We start from the raw sequence: 22,413 nt of genomic DNA, 5'->3' as shown, positions 1-22,413 counted from the left end.
TAATCAAGGCCATTGAAATTACTTTGAACAGACATTTAATAAAGATGCTTTACATTCCATAAAGACAATTTACATTCCATAAAGACACTTACCTTTTTTGCTGCAGAAGGTGTTGCTGAAAATTATGTATCATCTGTCTATGACTGTCTTCTCCTGGACTCCTGGCTTCTGATGTATTTCCAGTCTAATCAAAATAAAATAATTTTAATTGCACATATACAACTAACTCACAGAAAACTATTATGGCATCAGCCTTAAGCTGTATGCTCTTGCATCTAAGTTTACAGAAGCTGCTGGGTACCACCATGTTTGAAGTCTGTGAGATTTCAGCCTGAGGCAATGAAGCTAAAGGAGTTTCTAGAACAGATGGCCCACAGCTACAGCCTCTCTCTGCACACACCATCAAAGTCAATGGTGCTTACAGCAGCTCAGCCTAAAGAGGTAAATATACCCTGCAAACTCAGGGAGCAATGAGCCAGTGTAGCTGCATTTCCAAGGCAATCAGGCTCACAAGAGTACTGGTTGTGCAAGTGAAGCAAGATTTTATACATAACAAAATTACTTTCCTTCAACATCCTCCATAAATTTCTCTTCTTTAAGCAGCTGTTTGAGATGTAAACAGAGGTAGATTTTTCTTTTTCCTCCCACCATGATTTTTTTTTACCTTTCTGAAAAAGGTTATGTCTATATGCACAATCATTATGTGACTATAACCAGATTTTACTAACAGGTACTATTATCAAGGCTGCCCCCTGAACTACAGAGAGACAATACAACAGCAAAAGTGACAATCACAAAATCACAGAATATCTGAGTTGAAAGGGACCCACAAGGTCATCAAAGTCCAGTTCCTGGTCCTGCACAGGACCATCCCCAAGAGTCACAGCATCTATCTGAGAGCATTGTCCAAACTCTTTGGAACTCAAGAGAGGCTTGGTGCCGTGACCACTTCTCTGGGAGCTGGTCCTGTGCCCAACCATCCTTTTGGTTAAAAACCTTTTACCACAGTATCTAACCTAAACCTCCTCTGACACATATTCATGCCACTCCTTCGGGTCCAGTGATACCATGTGAAATAGAAGCTTGTACACTAGAAAAAGAAGCTTTAATACGTAAAAATTTCTAACTCACAGCCTAAAAAATAAAAATTGTCTTAATTGATATAGTTCAAAATTGGTAAATGGCATTCTTTATTTTTATAATAATAGTAAATGAAAACCCACACACAATTTTCTGTTATTATTCACCTTATGTTCCATTTGGTTCTGCTGGTCTGTGGAATGGAGACTGTGGCTTTGCACCAGCTGACTTTGCTCTTCCTCTTCCTTTTTTTTCTTAGCCTGCTCCAAACAGGTTTGCATTTGGATCTTCAGATAATCAGCCTCCAAAAGAGCTTTCTCTTCCTCAATTTTTTTAATCAAGGCCAGCTGCTCCTGTTTCTGTTTCTCTATTTCCTCATTCTATCAAAAGAAAAATGAGGGGGAATCTCTAGAACCAAATGACAAAGAAACCAGACTGCTCACACACAACACCACACACAAACTTTTGTTCCAAATTACAGAAGAAATTCTATTGCTGGTGACAGGTATTACCAAGTTGCAACAGGACCTTAAAAAGTAGTTTCAAAGTCTACAGGAATAACTTTGTTTTACCGGCTCAATATTTCTAACAATCCCCGAGTCCATTTATTATTGCATTATTATCTGTTCTCCAATTAATAAAATGGATAAAATCAGAATTCATTCAAGATGTTACCATCTTCCAAAGAAGCAAAAGAAGCCATTTTCCTAAACTTACTTGAAAAATCTATTTTGCATTTTATTCAGTTTTTCATCAGAGTTCAACACATCTAAACATTAATTCAAGCTTTACAAAAGCTCCTGAAATAGCTAATGTATAACCACTTTTGAGAGCACTCCATAAACCTCTGAAGTAGTCTGTTTATTTTTATTCTCTTTCCATGTACCTATCAGCTACAATTCACTTAGATCCACACCTAGTGACAGCATATGTGCTTTTAGAAGGGAAGCAAAGAAAAATTTCAAAGTACTGGCAAAGATGAAGTGGACAACAGCCTTCAATAACAGTCTGAAATGGGATGTCAGGAAAAGCAACCTGAGAAAATGAAGGTTAAAAAAAGCAGCCACACTTTCACAAAGGATCTGTTACTTCTTGGTTTTTTTTTTAAATATTACTATTTTGTCAAAATTTGTTTCCTTGATTTCTGAACTTAAACTCTACAGTTGAAGGCTGCACGTAGACCCAAAATTCTGCTTTTTTCCAACAGCTTCTTTTAAACCTACCACATAACAGCTGGTATGTCTCTAGGGATACAACAAAAATTAAAATACAGTGAAACACAATACACAATAGATTTAATTAAACAATGCATAAAGGAATTATTTTCTACATGTAATAAATATAGCATTGCCAGACACAAAAAGCTTCCTGCATTTGCTTCCTAGATAACCAAAAAAAAAAATTACTCAAGGTTTGCATGCTCTTCCTATCACTCTAAACACAATCTCACAGACTTTCCTACATTATTACACAGGGTAAATAAAGTTTTCAGAGTTATGTATTGCTGACTATACCCTTCCTTTATAAAACAAAGATACTAATGTACAACTGTGATTTTCATTTAACCATGACTACCCTTGCCTACAGCACCTGTTAGATTTGAAGAAACTGGGGTTTTCTAATCTATTCTAAATTCCAGCTACAGCTTCATCATTTTTGAGAAGTATAGAAAATGTTACAGTAAAAATTCAAATGTTAAGAGTACCTATAGCTGCTGTATAACCTGAAATATTTTAAAATCTTCTGTAAATTGTTTTTTTACACCACAACTGAGGTAAAAATAAATACAAACACACTTACCCACTTCTGTTTCTCCACTTCCATTCTCATTTTAGCTGCCTCTTCCATTCTGATTTTAGCTGCTTGTTCTTGAAGATGGATTGGAACTGACTTTTCATCTGCAACTGTAGTTTCCAACATTTTCATAGAGTCTAAAATAGACATGTTATTTAGCTGTAATTGCAGTCAGAACAAGCCTTGGATCTTCTTTACATCTTGCTTTACAGTTTCCCAACATCTCTCAACAAAATGCATAAGCTGCTCTTGAAAGGTTCTATATCCTACTACTCTGCCTGTCTCCATAAGCTGGAAAATCAGGTTTTTTGTATTATTTAAGTCTTTAATAGCCCTTTATTGTGTGTCTTTCTTGAATACCAGTAATGTCCTAGCTTCAATGGGACTGAAAATTATTTCTAATATTACCTGGGAGGCCAAGAGCAAGATCATCCTGAAGAATCAAAAGCCACACATTAACCTCTTGGAACAAAGAGGGTCTAAAACTGGCAGTACTGGGCAAACAATCTAACATTTGGCTATTGCACAAAAATCAAATCTCAATCCTGTACTGTTAGCTTCAAATAGCAGCACATTTTCCCCAAGGCATTGTTTCACTCATGCTGCACTCTCCAAACCCCAGGCATTATGTTGGCATAGTCATGTACATGATGGAACTAAAACACTTTATCTTGTTTAAAAAAAACAAGCACCCTATGGAAACAAATTACCCAAAAGCAAAAAACCCAAAGCCACATGCCACAATCTGATCACTTGAAAACTTCAGAAATCCCACTCATACAAGATCACGAATTCAGCATTAGTCCAACAAGAAGGGCACCAAGGACAGACATGGGAAGTAACCCCAAGATGATTTGGCTATCAAACAAACTGCAGTGTCCAACTGCTATAAATTTCAATTTAACAAAAAGGTTTTTTGGAATGGTGCCTGAAAGCAGAAAAAAACTCCACTCATCAGCTTATGCTTGTCTTGGGCATTTATAGCTGTCAATCTCCAAAGAAAGCAGCTGTGCAGTTCAACAGGTACAGAACTTCAATGCTGACTCCTGCACTGAGAATTCTATCCCTGGAGGCAAACACCTATTAAAGTACAGCAATACCAACTGTGACAACAATTTGAGTGAGATTTAAAAGTGAGAAAGGTATTTTGGACATCTGCTCTCTTCAAGATCTTAATGGACAAGTTGGACATAAGAGCAAAAAATCTTTCCTACTTGTGGTTTCAACAAATCCTCAATGCCTCGTAGGCACAGACAGGAAACTGTACTTTATTCAATGCGACAAAACATTTAACAATGAAAGTTCATTAAACAATTTTGTCAGTTACTGTCACAATCCCCCCATAAAAGTCTTTTTGCTCCTACACAACAAACTTTGCCACAAGTATGTACCTTTGGCTTCACACACTGTATTTTTCTGCTGCTCCTTGTTAAGTTCTAAATCACATAATGGTCTCCTTTCACCAGCAACTGTGCCTGATTCAATAGTTTCAAATTCACTTTGACTCTCTTTCTCATTTTTTGATGTCCACTCATCTTTTTGGCTTCTAATTTTGTTCAACAATTTCTTTAAGGCAAGTTTTGATCGAGGTTGGCAAGTTTTTCCTTCTTCATGCCCTATAAAGAATAGAAACTGTTAAGAGTTTTGGGTAATGAATATCTTTGTATCATAAAAAAACCCTCTCTTTTTTTATTGCTTACAGAGTTGGACAAATAGCTTAGGTGTATTTTTAAAATCTTAGCAAAATTTTCTCTTACCTGCAAGAGAAAAGCAGTAACTTGTCTCTGCAAGCTATGAAAGAAGGACTAAGCTGGATGCAGTGTTTTATAGTCAATCTGTAGCAGAAATATGCAGTACCATCCCCACACCTGCCCTCTGCTTTCTATCAGCACTGGCAACACAATGCACCACAGACCAAACACCACACACCAGACTGTGCCACCCAAGGGATGCAGAAGTGCTTGGCCAAGAAGCTCATGGAGACTTCTGGCTCACATCACATGACCCTGGACATGCCACAGGCAAACAGGACACACTCGTGCATCCATTCCAGCCTACTCACAATATGCAGCAGCTCAACCACAAACCTGAACATAAAAGACACATGATAAGCAGACTAAAAAGCTTCAGCTTTGAAATATCTCAAAATCTTAAGTTCACACACAGCATCAATCCAAAATTGACACTAAGTTCACAGGAATAATTATGGCTACTAACAGTATAGTTCTTACAACTGAAAATTATTCTCAGCATACTAATGAACTGAAGCATATCAGAAAAAGAAGTCACATTTTCATTTTCAAATTCATAATCATTAGGGTATCATCCTCTATGCTAAACATAAACCAAATTACACTGAATTATTTTTTGCACATTAAGAAGTTTTACTACTTCAGGCATTTTACTTATTACTAAAATTTATTTAATATACTAATCTTTTCTAATATAAAATGAAAAGGTTTAATTTAAATATGCAGTTTAGAAGTTTTACTTTCTGGCTCATTAGGGACCTCCTCTTCTATCACATGTCCTGACTCTTGCTGTGTATCACAAGCAGATTCATGCTCCAAGGAGATATCAAGATCATTATCTTGAGCTCTTTCAGAAGGGGCTGGCAAAGGTTGTGGCTCAAACTGCAGAATCAGGTCTTCTTTCATGTCTAATTAAAAGAGCACAATGAAATAAAACGACCATTTGGAATACAAATCAAACAACACTGCAAGACTACACTCACACACAAATCCCCAGGAAATTCAAATATCAATAGGTTATTTCACAACAGATTTAATCCAGCTTTTTTTTTCCCCCACCAAAACACAAGATCTTAAACTATTTAGATCAACAGCCATCTATTCATTCAGAACCTCCACAGCAGTTTCCACTAGAATATGCTATGTTTTTCAAAATGAAAGTTGATGGGATGGAAAGGCCCAGCTTTACACCAAAAGCAGCTCACAAGAAAAATTACCCATGGTCCCAATAACTTCACTGGGGAAAAGACACACCCTGACCTGGCTGTTCACAAGGCTGCCACAGGAGAGTGATTGCACAGTCCAGGTGTGAAATCCCAGAGGACTGCACAACAGGAATTCCCCTATGATCACCTTACTGACTGAGGGGGTTACTGCCTACAAGGGATGTGGGACACAGGGGAACATCACCTTGAAATTTTATGCTTCTTACATGTACTTAGGGGAGGAACCCAAGGCAGGGAAGGGATCAAGTTAGTCACGGGCAGAACTATTATGAGATAAAAGTGCAAAAATAGTGAGATAAAATGAGACAGTCCACTTGTCTGGCCATGCACTGTACCTGACAGTCTGCTCTGTTTTCTCACTAAATTCCACTTGTAGTTGTTTTCCTACGTGAGGAACACTGTGTTTTGTACGCATGTGTGTATACTGATATGTAAAGGCCAGCAACTGGAACAGTGACCAGAAGTCACAGGTGCACCTGTGTCTAGAGCATTGCTGACTGCAGAGGCCATAAGGAGTGCATTTAGGCCTCATATAGTGATTACTCATAGGTGGCTATGAGCATCAGCATGCAGGGGCTAGCAAATCACAACCCAGACTAGCTAGCAAGAATAGTAAGAGGCTTAGGAGTCATGCATCAGGCAGCTGTAAGACTGGGCAGGGTACTGCAGAGACCAGGGAACCTACAAGCTGTCTAGTAGAGGGATCAGGAGAGCCAAGCATTCAAGCCAGCTACAGAGGACAGAAAAGGATCCTAAGAAACCTGCCAGCACATGTGTGTGCATGTCCAAGACTACAAGAGGATCCAGGGTCAGCTATTGGGTAGACGAGTATATAAGGTCAGTTGCCATAGGAATCCATAGGATGTGCATATCTGTGCACACGCTCACATGCCCAGCTGGGTCTGTGCAGTAACAACTGGAGTGGAGCAGCAGATCTAGGGGGCTCACATGCCCAGCAGCCAGAACTGGGAAAACTAGGGATCAAGGGCCAGCTGCCAGGTAAGAGCAAGTGTCTAAAGCTATTCACCAAGTGAGCCACAGCACATTCATGAGCACATGTGCATTTGAGTCCATACATAAGTATGAGAGGTAACTCTAAGGCTCCACGCTCTAGCACGAATCACTTGACACTAGACTGGGTGTATAAGACCTGAGGAGGATCTGTAGTGTAGCAGACAGACACCTGGGATATAGGGGACAACTCCTAGATAGACTGAGTGTCTAAGACCAACTGCTGGAGGGATCTATACCATATTAAAGACACATATCCCCCAAAAGGCCTTCAGGTTGATCAGAGCAGTGAACAGAAGGAGGCCATTTGTGCTGTTGGTATTTAATGTGAGTGCTGTGTTTCTCCTGCTGGCCTGCACAGCCAGCTGTATGGATGTGCCCTGGCAGGCTGTTTGTGTGCATGCCAACTATGAATACACACACAGCCTTGCTACCAGCTGCACCCAGGAAGAGGCAGCTGCAGCAACCTCTCCTTTACTGGGTACCAAGTTCAGCAACCTCCAAAGAACTTACTCCTGTCTTCACTGCACATTTCTTCAAATGCAGACTCCAGTTCTCTCTGCCATTGTTCTTTTGTTTCCATGCGTTTGCATGGTGGCACTGAAAGCTGAGGTGGCATCTGTGCGACAACCTGTCTCCTGCGCATCCGATCCTGAGCGTGCATTTGCTCCAGCTCTTCCAGGAATCTTTCCCTGTCCTTCAAGAATAAAGAAGGGATAACATAAACCTTCAATGTTCACATTCAGACAGCCACATATCAAGACTGATAGAAAATGCTTCCATTTGGTTACCATGATGTTTGGTTAATGTTCAAAGTTAATGTTATTCTAGGGAGAAAGTGCTTCTTCAGGAGAAGACTGTATTAGCCCTTTGGACACAGGAGTCTTCAACACTACCTACAAGATCTGATGTTAAATAAAAGATCAGACTCCACACCTGCAGGCCAACTTCCCCCAAAATAATAAAACTTCCTGTTTAATAAGGTAAACGAGTATTTCTTTTGCCAGGTGACTCTTGCTAGTATATAATTCAGCAGTTGCTACTTTTGAAGATGCAAACTACTCTTTGGCACACTGAGCATAGGTAAGAGTTATTTTTTAAAAAAAAAGTTTGTTGGGATTTTTTTTCTGTTAATTTCAGGAGCACCAGAAATATTTCACAAATCCCCATTTCAGTTTGGTTACTCATTCAGGACCAATCATATGCCAGCTGATAACAAGCAAGCTTTTCTTTTTCTAGCCAACAAAAACACATGTGAAGCTGTCAGACCACAAAAATTTTTGAGTGTAGATCACAGTACAAAGACTTTTCTCAGTAGATTAATTTTTATTTCTTAAAGGAAACTATTTCACTATTTCCAGACTTGCACACTTACAGAGTATCAGTCTTTAAGTAAAAACTTAGAAAAGTTTTCAAAAAATAAAAAAACTTGTTACCTCCTTAGCAATAATTTCTTCCCCCGAAGCACCAAATCACCAACTCCAACTAAAGCTAATGTGGAAAAGCAGAACTGATTACCTATTAGAAAAGTTTTGACTATTACCTATTGGTTAATAGCTGGCCAAACATTCAGATAACAAAATTTAAGAGGATGTTCTTTCATTCTCACTCCTTCTAGATGCCAAAATAAGCAAACAGATTTTGACTTTTTTTTTTTTTTGCAAAGACATTCTGCAAACTTTATTTAGTCCATGAATTTCCCTCCTGTAAGTGCAATTCCTTTATTAATCACTTACCTACAACTTGCTTAACAGCAGTTGCTCTGACATTAAAAACAGGCATAACTGCTTTGCCTACCTTGGCCAACTGGATCTTCTTCAAGGCATGACTTCCTCTAATATGTGCCTTTTCAAGTTGCTTTCTTCTTTCCTTCTCTGCCTCCCTGTGCAGTTCCTCCAAACGTCTCCCTTCTTCTTCAGCAGCTAAATGAGCATCTGGCTGGCAATCAATCAGTAGTTTAGTCCAAAAAGTTGTGTGATAGATTAAAGCATACATAACAATAAATAAATGAATAATTCTGCAGCAAAAGCACTTAAAAAAGACATACAATGCCATATGAACATCCTTGAATGTTTATCTTGCAAGCAGGACGAAAATAATTTTTTACCTTTGGAAAATAATTTCATTGTTACATATTTTGTAAGCTTAAGTGACAAAGTGTTCCAGTTTCAAGCTGTACCAGAGACAATAATTTATATTATTTGTTATCACAGAGTGGTTATTTTTTCTACAATACATGGTAAAATGAATGATATGGTCAAAATTACAGATTGGGAACTTCTATCCTCATGGTTTTGTTTTAAACAAGGGGGAAAATGTGGTGGTGTTCGCAGGGGTCCCAGGACAAGGGAAGAGATTAAAATCTTGACACCATGTTTCAGAAGGCTGATTTATTATTTTATGATATATATGATATTAAAACTATACTAAAAGAATAGAAGACAGGATTTCATCAGAAGGCTAGCAAGGAAAGCAAAGGAAAAGAATGGTAACAAAGTCTTGTGATTGACCAGAGAGTCCAAGACAGCTGGACTGTGATCAGCTGTGATTAAAAACAACCACATGAGACCAATCAAAGATGCACCTGCTGCATTCCACAGCAGCAGATAATTATTGTTTACATTTCGTTTCTGAGGCCTCTCAGCTTCTCAGGAGAAAAAATCCTAGCAAAAGGATTTTTCATAAAATATGTCTGTGACAGGAAAAAATCTCTGATGTATCTTCCATCTCACTTGGGAAACCAGAAACAATCTGCAACTTTCAAGGAAGAAAAATCTTACTAACATAAAAATATACTTAGGAAAAACAAAGTAATTCCAAATAAGCAAGCCAAATGCAAGGCAAGTCTGGGAGTACATTGCTAAAAAGAGGGGAAGAGAGAAAAGCAGGGCAACTGCAGCTATCAACTCAGCATGAGCCACAAGTCTTCCAGTTTGGGTGTTTGAACATTATACCAGTCTTGTGATCTCACCTTTCAGTAAAAGCCTGTTCACAAGGGACTGCCAGGTGTGATCCCCTAAGTGACTGAGCGTGTAACAGGCTTTACAAGGCTGCCCATCTGAGATTCTCTTTAGTAAGTAGTGTAAGCTGCTTTATACAAGTTTGTATCTTTAAACACCTTCCAGAAAATCCATTAGCTGATACCCAGACAATGAATTCAGTGTAAAGAAACACATATGTAAAGAGTGTAGCACAAACAGTTGGAGTTAATCACCTGCTCTCCGTCCACTTCTCTGTCCACCAAAGCTTCAGCAATATGGTAACGTGTAACAGAAAAGTTGCCAGCACCACAGGGCTTCATGGCAAGGATCTTCTTCACTTCAAAACTCTAGGAAGAAAGGTACAACTACAGCTGAATCACAGAACAGTATCTCCATTCAAGTAACTAACAGAAGTGATCTGTATAGCTAACTTATTATTAAAAGAAACCCAACCCACCAAAGTCTGTCCTGAAAATAGTGTTTAAAACCTTATATACGTGTAATAATTAATAAACCACATCAGCACAAGGCAGACCCCGAGGGCTTTAATAATGGAGAGCATCTTGGGCAAACCTCTGCACAGAAACTGATGCTCATCAGTGTCATGTTTCAAAAGCACTAATTTAAAAGCACTTGAGTTTAATGCATTAATACAAATCCCACTTACAACAGCTGTCATATTCACCTCAGAGCAGGGCAGCCGCAGACCCACAAAATAATTATATCCAACAGCAAAGCAACACTTGTCATTTACAGACTTGCTTTAGGAAACTCAGAGCAATTATGTCCAATTTTAGTTGACCAGAGAAAAGAGCATTATCTGTAACTTCACTGAAAAGTGTCTATTCACAGAATGCTAAGTTGCTGCAGGGGTTTTTAGAAGTTTTGGGTACACTAACACATTTCAACTCTTTTCTGGAAATTTGAACAATTCTTTGGCTTAGCCTCATGTTCCCAGTTGCATAGTTGTCAGGTTAGGTTACTTAATAAGTACTTTGTACTTAACATCTCCTCCACCAATTTTCTCTCAGCTTCCTCTTCCCTCAACCTTCTCCTAAAAGGTGTTCTTATCCACATTAACTAAACTGGAAAGATTCACAGCTTGAGTGCTCCAAAACTAACATGGCCATAAAGAAATGCACACACACAAAGAACAGCTTTAAGTCTCACGAATACCTTAAACTTATCTCATGCAACGAGGCATACAAAATTTCAGGAATGACTATTACTTTTTTATGAAGACTGTAGAAAGTGAAGTCTTTAAATGAAAATCAAAGAATCATAGAATCATTTATATCAGAAAAAACCTTCAAGTCCAGCCATTAACTCAGCACTGCCATGTCCAAATCATGTTCCTGAGTGCCCCAACTCACATCCTTTAGATATCTCCAGGAATGGTAACTCCATCACTCCCCCAAGCAGTCAGTTCCAGTGCTTGACAAGACAGTGAAGAATTTTTTCCTAATATCCAGTCTAAACTTCCCCTGGTGCAACTTGAGGCTATTCCCTCCTGTCCTATGACTTGTCACCTGGGTGAAGAGACCAACCCTCACCTGGTTACAATCTCCTTTTCAGGCACTTGTGGAGAGTGACAAGGTTCCCCCTGAGCCTCCTTTTCTCCAGGCTAAACACCCCCAGCTCCCTCAACCATGCTCACCAGCTTTGTGCTCCAGACCCTTCCCCAGCACCACTGCCCTTCTCTGGACACGCTCCAGCCCCTCAATGTCTTTCTTGTCATAAGGGACCCAAAACCAATAAAACTACTTTTAGCCTTACCAACAGAACTTCAGTAACTTATTTTATGATCCTTAAACAAAGCTGAATTTCTTAATCACTAAAAATCATAGTAATTGTAACAGATCAACATTTGCAGATAATGATTATAGCTATAAAAACAGGCAAATCCCAGACGTAAACCTCATTAGCCAGATTACCAGTGCTTGCCCTGTACCGGGTTACTTTCAGAATGTACAATTAAACATCTCTTCTGAATTATTTAAAAAAATTAAGATTAACAACCAATAACAAATAATTATTAATTACATGTAATCAATCAAGTCTCCAGAATTTTATTCAAAAGCTGTGAAGATGTGAGAATTATGTCGGAGGCTGCAATTTTTCAATTAGTGTCAAACGCAATTTAGGCTGAAAAAAATACCATACTTCTATCCTGTTTTGTAGTTACGCCCTCCTTTTTCTTTTCCTTCAAAAAGTAAATAATTCTACACTAAAATCTGGCAAAACTGGAGCAGCAAAGTATCATGAAATGGGACAGAAAACCAAAAAAAAACCTCATGACCCCAGCTCTACAAATGCTATGAATACTCAAGCAGAATATAGTAATACCTTTTAGGTTTTGTTTCCATTCCATAAAATCTAATAGATCATGTAAGAAAAAGTAAGTTTCCAAGAACTCTGCAACATTTTTCAATAAAATGGTCTTTACAGTTTAACTTCAATTAAGTAACTTTTCATTTGGTCTAACTAAATATGGTCTCAACTTCTAAAATCCATAATTCTGAGAACAAAAATGGGTTATGATAGAGTAAAACTACTTCTTTTCTACCTGGATAAAATCACAATAATAAGAGTATCTTTAGAAAATGTTTCTTATATTCTAAACAATCATGCCATGAACAACAATGCCCTAGAGCTCCTTTTCGTGAAATTATAGTCAATTGTTATTGCAACAGAACATCAGATTATGATTATAGTTGCATTTAATAAGCTCCTCATGTAAACATTCAAAAAACCAAGCAGACTTACTCAGATGACCCTGTAATCTGCTGTAATACACAGGATTTAAAGTTAAACAATTTAAATTCAGTGCCTTTTGAGTAAGACATTTGCAAGACAAAGCCCTAGACTTACCTTCCCCCAAATAACAGTCAATATCTTTTGTTTTCTGTCTCGAAGCAGAAACAGGAATAAAAATCTCTCAATCTTTCAATTACTTAACATTTTCCCATATGAAGTATATGGCACCCAACAACTCTTTTAAATAACTTTATTTTTAGCCCTGTGCCCTCCCAGCCATAGGTCTACAACAAAAGGATTAAAATCTACACAGATTTGAAAACTAGAAAAAGGCTTAAAGTCAGATAGTCCTGAAATGGAACAAACTGACACGCTGTGCTATACTGAAACAGAGCAATCTCTTTTCCTCAACCAAAACTCAACATGTCTGCAAAATTACTGATTCAATCTGCCATTATCACAACATGAACTTCATAACAGAAACAAAACCCACATACTGTAGAAAATCCAGATGTTTGGAAACTCCACTAAAACAACTTACAAACCACATTTGTTGAAAAGGCGGGTAAAGGACATTTGCTAATGGATGGAAATGCATTAATTTTTGGAAAGGAACAATACTTAAATAGAGAACTGACCCAGACATAACATCCAACACAATTGAATCAGTTTCACCAGAACCTGAAGAAACCTGAAACAAAGCCTTCTTGCTTTCCCTGGTGACAAAACACTAAAGAATGAGGAGAAAATTATGTGTTTATAAAATGGGAAGGAAGATGCATTATTGATGTTGCTGGATAAAAGTATTAAATAAAAGTATCACATATCAAGTACTGTGCCATTTTAGCTGTTATGGAGATTAACTGCAGTGACTATCTATGGGGAAGGGTTAAATAAAATGTGACATAAGACCCACTCTGAACTGCAAAAGTTACTACAAAGCAAAGCCACAGCATCTCACTGCTTTCCCAGCAATGCCAAACTGAGCAACAGAAGCACCTGAAACCCAGGAAATAAAGTTTGGACTGATATAGACTTCACCTGCTCTACACAAGACACACCAGGAACACACCCTGTGGCACAACATGGATGGCAACAGCAGCATGAAAGGGTGTGTGAATTTACCTGAATTGCACCACACAGGACCTTATTCCAGATGTACTGAATTTCAATACAGCATATACTTCAGGAGAAATAACCCCAAACTTTATCACTCCCTTACAACCCTTGTTTTAATCTTCACTCATATCCAGCTTATACAAGATGAAAACCTTTGGGCAACCAAGGAAAAGATCTAGAGAGAAACCTGTACTAATGAAATGTCATGGGTACTCCTTCTAATCATTCTTAAAACTGGAAGGGTCAAACCTTACTCAGTTTCTCCAGATACAATACCAAACCCTTATCATCCTGCACTCTAACCTGTACATAATGTGCTGGGATGTAGCTGGGAAAAGTTTTGAAAGCTTCACTGGCTCTGAGAGGGGCTAGTATACCTCAACCCTTTATTTTATAGACAGTAGTTTGAATATCCCTGAACCCGAAGGTCTAAAGGGGTACAACATGCCACGAGGCAATTTAAACTCTGCATTCATGAAATTCTGTTAGTTAACTCCAGAGTAAAAATGCATGTAAGTGTTCTTTCTGCAGTTGAGAGCTGCAATCCTACTGCCAATTCTACACCTATGCACCAGCTCTATGAAACCAAAGCAGAATAAATGGGGTAACAAAGCCACACCTCAGAAGGCTGCAGCCTCCCAACAGACTTGGGTGATGGTTTCCTATGAAAATTAAAGAGCTTCCTCTTTATTTAGTACTCCCTACAAGAAAAAGAAATTGAAGGGAGAAGATAACCCCAACAAAGCTGCCCCACAGCTAAAAAGACAGAATTATTACAGAACTAAACAAACTGGTAACTGCATCAGTATGACAGCAGGCTGAGAAGGCATGTAATGTACATGCTGAGAGATCATTGTAAAGTCTCATATGACTGGGGCTACTAAATGAAAATGACATATGATGAAAGTTTAAAAAGACAGATAAACTTCAAAAATAAGAGTCTGATTACAAGAAATAAAATTCACATATAACAAGAGATTAGTAGCAAGAAATCTGCTAATATCTAATTAAATAATTCTTTTGGTTTTTGCTGAACCACTCTCCTTATATATGCAAATACTTATATATGGTACCCCTGAAATTGTGATCATTGTTGTTTTACAGATACATACCTCAAAAGGATGTGGTGGAGGAGGTGGGAGGCTTGCAACTTTGGCTGCTCTTTGTCTTTCCACTTCCAGAGCACGTTTACGTGCATCTGCTCGTCTTGGGAGACAGAAACAAAACAAACCACAAGAGAGAAGAGAGACAGAAAATTATTCAAGCAACAGTGACAGACCAGTGCAAAATAAAAGGTAAACCTGAAATCAGATTCCTAAGTACCTGCACTGAATGGTTGGGCCATAGGCATGGGGAAGCATACTAAAAAGACAACAGAACTTGGGCTGGAAGGCAGCATTAAAAATTACCTTCTTCAAGTTATGCAAAAACATTCATATATACAAGCATCCCAAAAGCAATACAAAATCTCTGCTTTTGACCCAGGTTTCCAGAAAGCATTGTGCACTTCAACACACTTTAATTGCTTCAGTGTAGATACAGTTAACTACTTAATTTACAGGTCTTAGCTCTACTCAAACACAACTATGCCCAAGAGGACACAGACCATATTCCATACCAGCTCAAGTTTGGTCCAATCTGCTTAATTAAAAAAAAAAACCCTAAGAAAGAAGACCATGACAAATGTACGAGGTCCTTTTTACAGGTGGTTAACTCTCCATCAGGAACTGGCCTGACAACATTTCATTTGTCACTGAACTCCTGGAGAATCCATAGGGCCAGGTTGAATATCTGACATTCTTGTCTTGGTTTTAAAGATACGGTTTTTACCAAAAGCCACAAGCTTTGCCCATGAGCATTAATTATCTAATACATAACATTTCAAGACTGAAAAAGCTCCAAGCAAGAAGCATCAACATTTTTGCCTTTCACCTTGTGACACCGTAAAGTTCATTCTTAATAAAACAAAATAACTATTGCATACCTGGATTGCTCACGAAGTAACTTTTCTTTTTGGTGCTTCTGCTCTATCAGAGCTTTTCTATGTCTCGTCTCTGCTCTTTGTTTCCTTTCTTCTGCTTGCTTTGCCAGAGCCTCTAAGTCAGGTTCCTTAACATTAAAATATTGTGATCACTTAATACAGAATTTTACTCACATCTCATACTATTAGTATGATATTTCAAATTAGATACTGCTGGTGAGAAACACAATCTCAAAAGTACCTTCTACTGTATTAAGATTAAAATACTCTAATAACTTTTCCTTCTCTGCCATCTTTATTTTCTTCTTCTCTGCCAAAAACAGCAGTGAACCTGCCACATCCCTCAGCCAATTTAACCAAATATTGATAGAAATCCTAGCTTCTTCTAGATCAGTTTGATGAAAAAGATATCCTGTAGCAAATGCAGACTAAACTATGTAGAAGAAGTGTGTTACTACCCTTCAGTCATCAACAGAGACATTTTTTATTTCTCTGTTCCTCCTAAAACACTAGTTCCAGATTTTTTTGCTAACTCACCTATCCTAGCATTGGAAAGGACTTTATAAAGAAAAGACATGGATAAATGGAAAAGCATAATGCTATTTTACTTGGCTTTGAAGATCCTGACTAAGTCAGGAAGTAAGCTACTTTGTAAAATCCATGTAAGAAGTCTTCGGTTGATTTCTGTAAACCTGATTCAGAGTCAAACTATAGAAAAATTCTCCCCAGCAATCTCAATGATCTCTCAAGCAGAGCCTACACAAGTTACAGGATTTTAAAGAAAGTGAAACCAGTTTGTAGGCACAGAATTAAAGTGACACCCGTTTGCAGTGCAGGCAAAGGCCTCTGAAGCCCTTACCAAGGCTTTCCATGTCACTGGAGCACCGAAGGGAAAAAAATGTTAAATGTATTTTCTTAACCATAAAAAAGATCCATGGTGGAGAAAAAATTACTGTATTACTGGCATAATTGAGATACTGACTCATTATGTACAATTTAGCCAAGTACAAACACACATGATCATACAAGCTAATACAATCAAAGTAACTTTAAAGTCTGCCCAGCAAAAGCTGTCACAGATAGTCTGTCTTCTCAAGGCCTATCTTGTGGGAAGATACCTGCCAAAAAGTACATAACCACTTCAAAAACATTTCCATGTTTAAAAAGTTATCTATTTAGGTATCAGGACTTCAAAATCAGGAATGTCAAAGGAAAAACCAAACATCAGCAATTTTGGAATTTCTAAAACACTGAAATTGGCTCTGACAATATATGCTGGTATTGGCTGCAATAGAAATTATTTTCTTCGCAGTGGTTGGTACGAGGCTGTGCTTTGGATTTGTGCTGAACACAGGGTTGATAATATAGAAATGTTTTTGTTATTGTTGAGCAGGGCTTACACAGAGCCAAGGCCTTTTCTGCTCCTTGTGCTGCCACACTGGTGAGAGAGTGTGGGGTACATGGGAGGCTGGGAGGAGGCACAGCCAGGACAGGTGATCCCAGCTGACTAAAGGGATATTCCAGACCATGTGGCATCATTCTCAGTACATAAAGTGGAGGGATAAGGAGGAAGGAGGGGATGTTTGGAGTGACAATCTTTGTCTTCCTCAAGTAACCATTATACATGATGGGTTCCTGCTGTCCTGGAGATGGCTGAACACCTGCCTGCTCATGTGAAGCTGTGAATCAATTCCTCATTTTGCTTTGCTCTGTGTGTGGCTTTTGCTTTCCCTATTTCCCTATTGAACTGTCTATATTATATCTCAACCCATGAGTTTTCTGGCTTTTACCCTTCTGATTCTCTCCCAGATCCCACTGGTGAGGAGGGGAGCAAGCAGCTGCCTGGCGCTTGGCTGCTGCCTGGGGTGAGACCCTGACACAATAATATCAAGCTCACTTACATTTTCCTTGGCCTGTCGGTGACCCTCCCCAATCGCCTTTAGGCTTGACAGATACAGTTCTTCCAGGGCTTTCATCTTCTCATCCTGTGCCTTCTGCCATTCAGCTCTCAGTGCCTCCTCTAACTGATGCAACTGTTCTTCTCTCCTCTGCTTTACCTTCTGCCTTATCTGGTAGGAGATATACTTTTGCTGCTCTCTGACCTGTAGAAATAGCATTTATGTTTATCAGCAATTCAAGAAAAGCATAATACTTTCTGCAGCAAGACTTTCTACAACACAGTTTACCCTACTTCCACCTTTCCATCTCATCAGCTATTCCATTCACAATCTATTCAGAAAATACTTTCAAGTTGCCGTTACCTTTTTCCAAAATTAATGTATAAAATAATAAATTTAATCCTAATTAAACACTTTGGTTAAAGTCCAAAAAATGACACACAAGTGAGAACCTGCAACCACTGTTTGGAATATCCTTCCCTCCAAAAACACAACACAATAATCTATGCAAGGCTCCTATTACAATTCAAGATTAAAATCAGCAACTATACTGAAAACTTAGTAAACCTAGTTTATTATTTTCCACTCTGTATTTAGGCCTTTTTTTTTTTAAGAAAAGGTTGTCAAGCACTGGAACAAACTGCCCAGGGAAGTGGCTGAGTCACCACCCCTTGAAAAGCTCAAAGTTGTGGCACTTAGGGACATGATTTAGCAGTGGACTTGGCAGTGCTGGACATGAAGATCTCCAGTGTCTTTTCCAACATTAAAACTTTCACTATTCTACAATACTATCACCTTGAAATTTAGTTTACAGGAAATAATCTTTTCAATTAATTTTCCTAAATTATTTGTTACATCATCAAATGAAATACAACGCATGGAAAAATACAGGCATACCTGCTGCAACCTTAGTTTTCTTCTTCTTTCATATTCTTCTTTCAGGAACATGGCTTCTTCATTAGGACTAAGCCTCAATGTCCCAGCTGCTGCAAGTTTCCTCTTCATCTTTGGATATGCTAACTTATCAACTTCTGTGAGAACAATGCAAAGAAAAAGAGAAATTGTGCATAAATGACACTGGCAAAACAGCTGTAAAGACAGGATACTACCATAATGTAACTCTATCATTATGCTCTCAAACGTGAGAGCTACAACTGTTCACATCTGTCCCAGCTGAAGGCTGGACTTTATCTCAGAAGTCTTTTCCAACCTTAATGACTCTTAACTGCAATCAACAGCATTGGCTCTGTCTTTGTCACAGTCACAAAAAATAATGCTTTTGAACTCCTTTGAGCTATGCACCAAACACTGAAACAGGATGACATTCACAGTCTATTCTATGGACCAGGCACCAACATTTGCAAAGTGAAGGGTGAACACCACTCTGCTCCTGGGAAGATTTAAAAACAAACCCACCAACTACCGAAAAGCACACCCCACAGCAAAGCAGGCTGGTCACTCAGGCGATCTGTACTGAAATACTCTCATAACTGTTGAAGAGAAGATGTAAGACACAACAGCAATTTTGTTGGTGTTTTTGGCTGCACTCCAAGGTTTTCTGCCGTACAGACTGTAACTCCAGCAACAGGCTGCGGACCAAGCGTTTCACTGGAAAGCTGAAACTGCTCACTAACGACTTTTTATTCAAGTTTTCCTAAGAAGAAAAATTTCAAATTGTATTTCCCTCAAGATTTTACTGTGAAAGACTAAAATTCCCCTGCCCTCAAATCAAGTAAGATTTTAACCGGATCTTTAAATACTTATAACCCTGAAAATATTCGCACAAAACAAGCAAAGACTTTCAAAAGCTACTGCCAATTCTAAAAAATCTAGTGAGCTATTCATATAGCACCAAAGAGCTTAACCAACACGACACACCAGGAAACAATTCTTTTCAGCATCATATATTATGATCTTGGTGTATTTATAGACACGGTATCACAGATAAAATAACAACACTCTAAAGAAATCAGGTGATGTGTAAAGCCGAAGATCCATGAGATACTCTCGGAAAAGGGTTATTAAAGCAATGAATCCCAAGCTCTTTATAGCATAAAGAGGGACAGTAGCATCCTGGATCCTGCCAGCCCTCCCTTAGTCACCCGATGAGCTACAGAAGTTTATCACGGCAAAAAATTAAGAAGCAAATTACTACATTCTCTCTCTCACACGCACACACACACACACATTCCTAAAGAGGGAAAAATGTTGAGGATGACCAATGCAAGGCCTGAGTCCAAAGGATAAGAGCAGAAGTAGAGATTGCGAACGCCGCGCTTGCCCGGGCTCAGCCGCAGCACAAGGCGGGTGGTGAGGGCCGGAGAGGGCCCCGGGGCCGCAGGGCCGCTCCCGCCGAGGCCGCACCTGGATGCGCCCGAGCTGAGGGAAGAGAAAGTAAAACAGCGGGGGAAGGGAAAGCGGAGAAGGGAAGGGAAGGGAAGGGAAGGGAAGGGAAGAGCAGAACTCCCCTCACTCACGCACGCACCCACAGCCGCCCGGGCCCTGCCGCTCGCTGAGGCGCCAACGGCCGCCGCCCCCGCCACGTGACCGCGCGCCCCCAACGAGCCGCCAATGGCGCATGCGCTACCGCCCGACCTCCTGCTCTAGCCCCGCCCCAGTCTCGCGGTGGCCAATTGGGACTCGGGACGGCGGCGGATGGCGCGCGCGCCCAATATAAAAGCGGCGCTGTGCGCGAAGAAGGCATTTGTTCCCCGAGGCACCTTCGGGAGTTCCTTCGTGGTGGTCGGCCTCTTCCTCGTCGCCTGTATAAGTGCGGGCAGTGCCTCGCTCGCCTAACGCGGCACTCTCAGCGCGCACGTGGAGAAATAAATGCAGGGGAGGGGTTTCTCAGCGCGGCTCCCTCCAACACCGCCTCAGGAGCCCGCTGTCGGAGTTTCCAAGTGCTCGAGTGGGAGGGGCACTCACTGGGCGAGCCTGAAATGCTGAGAGAGCGGAATAGAACTGAATCCTGCTAGTTCTGCCTCACTGGTGTTACTTCTGTGCAGCTTCCCTGTTCAGCGCTCTTCTTGTGTCAGTAGAAGAAGTATCAGAATTATAACAGGGTTGGCTTGGAAAGGGACCTCAAGGATCTTTTATGTTATAAATTAGAAGCTTGACTAGGCCAATATTCAAGCAGCAATCACTTTATGAATTAATATGGTAAAGTATGAGCAATAATACAGCATTGGGTACAGTGGGGGAAGTTTTCCCTCCAACTGCACACCGATAGCTGAGGCTTACAGGCATTTATAGGGGCACTCATAAGCTTTCTCAGCAGTTCCCAATTTTTACTCATCGGCAGTTTCTATTCCAAATTTTTGCGTCACAATTCTATACACTATTGTGATTTAGTTTTTCTCAGGCTGTATCCCAGAAAAGGAGTATCCCAGGTGGTGGTGGTTTGGTTTCCAAAAGAAGGAAGAAGTCTGCCAGATGGTGAGGTTCAGTTTCCAGATGTGGGTCCACCTTTTGATTGGAAGGACTATAAATCTCATAACAGTGATGTCCACCTTCCCTTGGTTGAAAATATTAATCCTTGAGTCGATGTTCATCTTCCTTTCTCAAGCTGCATGTTTCCTTTATATATATTCTAAAGCTATAGTTTCAAAGATCCTTACTACAAGCAATATTCTAAAATTATACTTCAAAAGGTTGTTATTGCAAAACTCTTTAAGGCTTAACTACAAGCAGAAAGTTCCTGTCAAAAAACAACATCCTTAAAGCTTTAATTCAAATGCTCCTAAATCAACTTAAGACTTATAAAGGTTAATTGCAAACAAAGGATAGGTTCAAAGGCCTTCTTCCATGTTTTGCTTTTCTCAGTTATTATTAGAATTTGTCTTTATAACTATTTCCACACAATTCCATCCAATCCAAACCATTCTATGATTCTTCCTCATACTTCAGCTTTCTTTCTAAAAGGAGCCATTTATTGTGTGTGTAAGATTTGCAGCAGCTGGGATTTGAAAGTGGGACATTAGATAACCTTGATCTGTGAGGAATGTGAATTTTATTTGTATTGAGGGAAAAAATTCTGCTACACATACAGATGAGGCACGAGAATGAAGCACATTCCAAGGGTCTGAGCTGCTGCTACAAAAATGAAAGAAATGTTTGTGACTTGGACCAGGCACAAAGGAGATAATCAGTTGTCTTGCGATGAAACTTCAGTGCAAAATACAGCTACTTTTTTGGCAATTTCTTACAGAAAAAGGAAAAAAATGTTTTATACTAGGAACTAAATGTAATAGTAACCCACCATATTGTGCCCTACAGGACTGAAACCAGGAGGGCTGAGATTACTCACTAAAACTTAGTGGTTTGGTGCATGCAGATGCATGACTGCACAGGAAATAGACTAAAAAAATACAGAATTGCAAGAGAAAAGACGTCAGCATAAGGAAAAGAGTTAACATAGCAGTTTAATGTGCTTTCTTCCCTGCCTTCTGCATTTCACTGCTCAACTGTTCACAGACTTTTGCTTTCTGACAAATGCCTGCAACTTGCTGCAAACTACTGACTAGAATAGCTGGCACCAAGTTAATACCTGATTGTACATTAGACACACAGTTGTTTCACAGTATGCACATTGAATAATTTAGACTTGAGAAGTGCACTTCCAAATGTGTTTTCTAGTCTCCTTATTGGATTTTTTTGTCCTTCAGCATTTTCATTATGGCAGTGTTCTCCTCAATAACATCACTTGTAAATAGCTTTATCCTGCAGGTCAACAGGTGAAAAAAAAGTCAAGATAGTCTATTAAGAGAGTAATTGAGATTATGGATTTTAATCCTCTACTTACAAAATGTGAAAGAG

General features: G+C 39.3%; 1 protein-coding gene across 1 annotated transcript in view; it reads right to left on the bottom strand.

Annotated features, from left to right (window-relative positions):
- The window catches only part of CEP295 (centrosomal protein 295), a 44,056-nt gene extending 23,933 nt beyond the window's left edge, over positions 1-20,123 (bottom strand). Inside the window, exons 1-13 of the mRNA XM_059465975.1 lie at positions 20,084-20,123; positions 18,496-18,629; positions 17,602-17,802; positions 15,704-15,828; positions 14,832-14,925; positions 10,077-10,190; positions 8,660-8,800; positions 7,376-7,559; positions 5,366-5,533; positions 4,266-4,490; positions 2,881-3,011; positions 1,248-1,460; positions 93-184 (exon numbers count right to left, since the gene is read on the bottom strand). Of these exons, the coding sequence (XP_059321958.1) occupies positions 93-184; positions 1,248-1,460; positions 2,881-3,011; positions 4,266-4,490; positions 5,366-5,533; positions 7,376-7,559; positions 8,660-8,800; positions 10,077-10,190; positions 14,832-14,925; positions 15,704-15,828; positions 17,602-17,802; positions 18,496-18,603 (1,796 nt within the window). The 5' untranslated portion in view covers positions 18,604-18,629; positions 20,084-20,123. The remainder of the gene's footprint in view (positions 1-92; positions 185-1,247; positions 1,461-2,880; positions 3,012-4,265; positions 4,491-5,365; positions 5,534-7,375; positions 7,560-8,659; positions 8,801-10,076; positions 10,191-14,831; positions 14,926-15,703; positions 15,829-17,601; positions 17,803-18,495; positions 18,630-20,083) is intronic.
- Between the last annotated feature and the right edge of the window lie 2,290 nt (positions 20,124-22,413).

This window comes from Ammospiza nelsoni, chromosome 2, assembly GCF_027579445.1.
Source record: "Ammospiza nelsoni isolate bAmmNel1 chromosome 2, bAmmNel1.pri, whole genome shotgun sequence".
Lineage (NCBI taxonomy): Eukaryota > Metazoa > Chordata > Aves > Passeriformes > Passerellidae > Ammospiza > Ammospiza nelsoni.
This window is presented reverse-complemented; position numbering and strand designations above follow the sequence as displayed.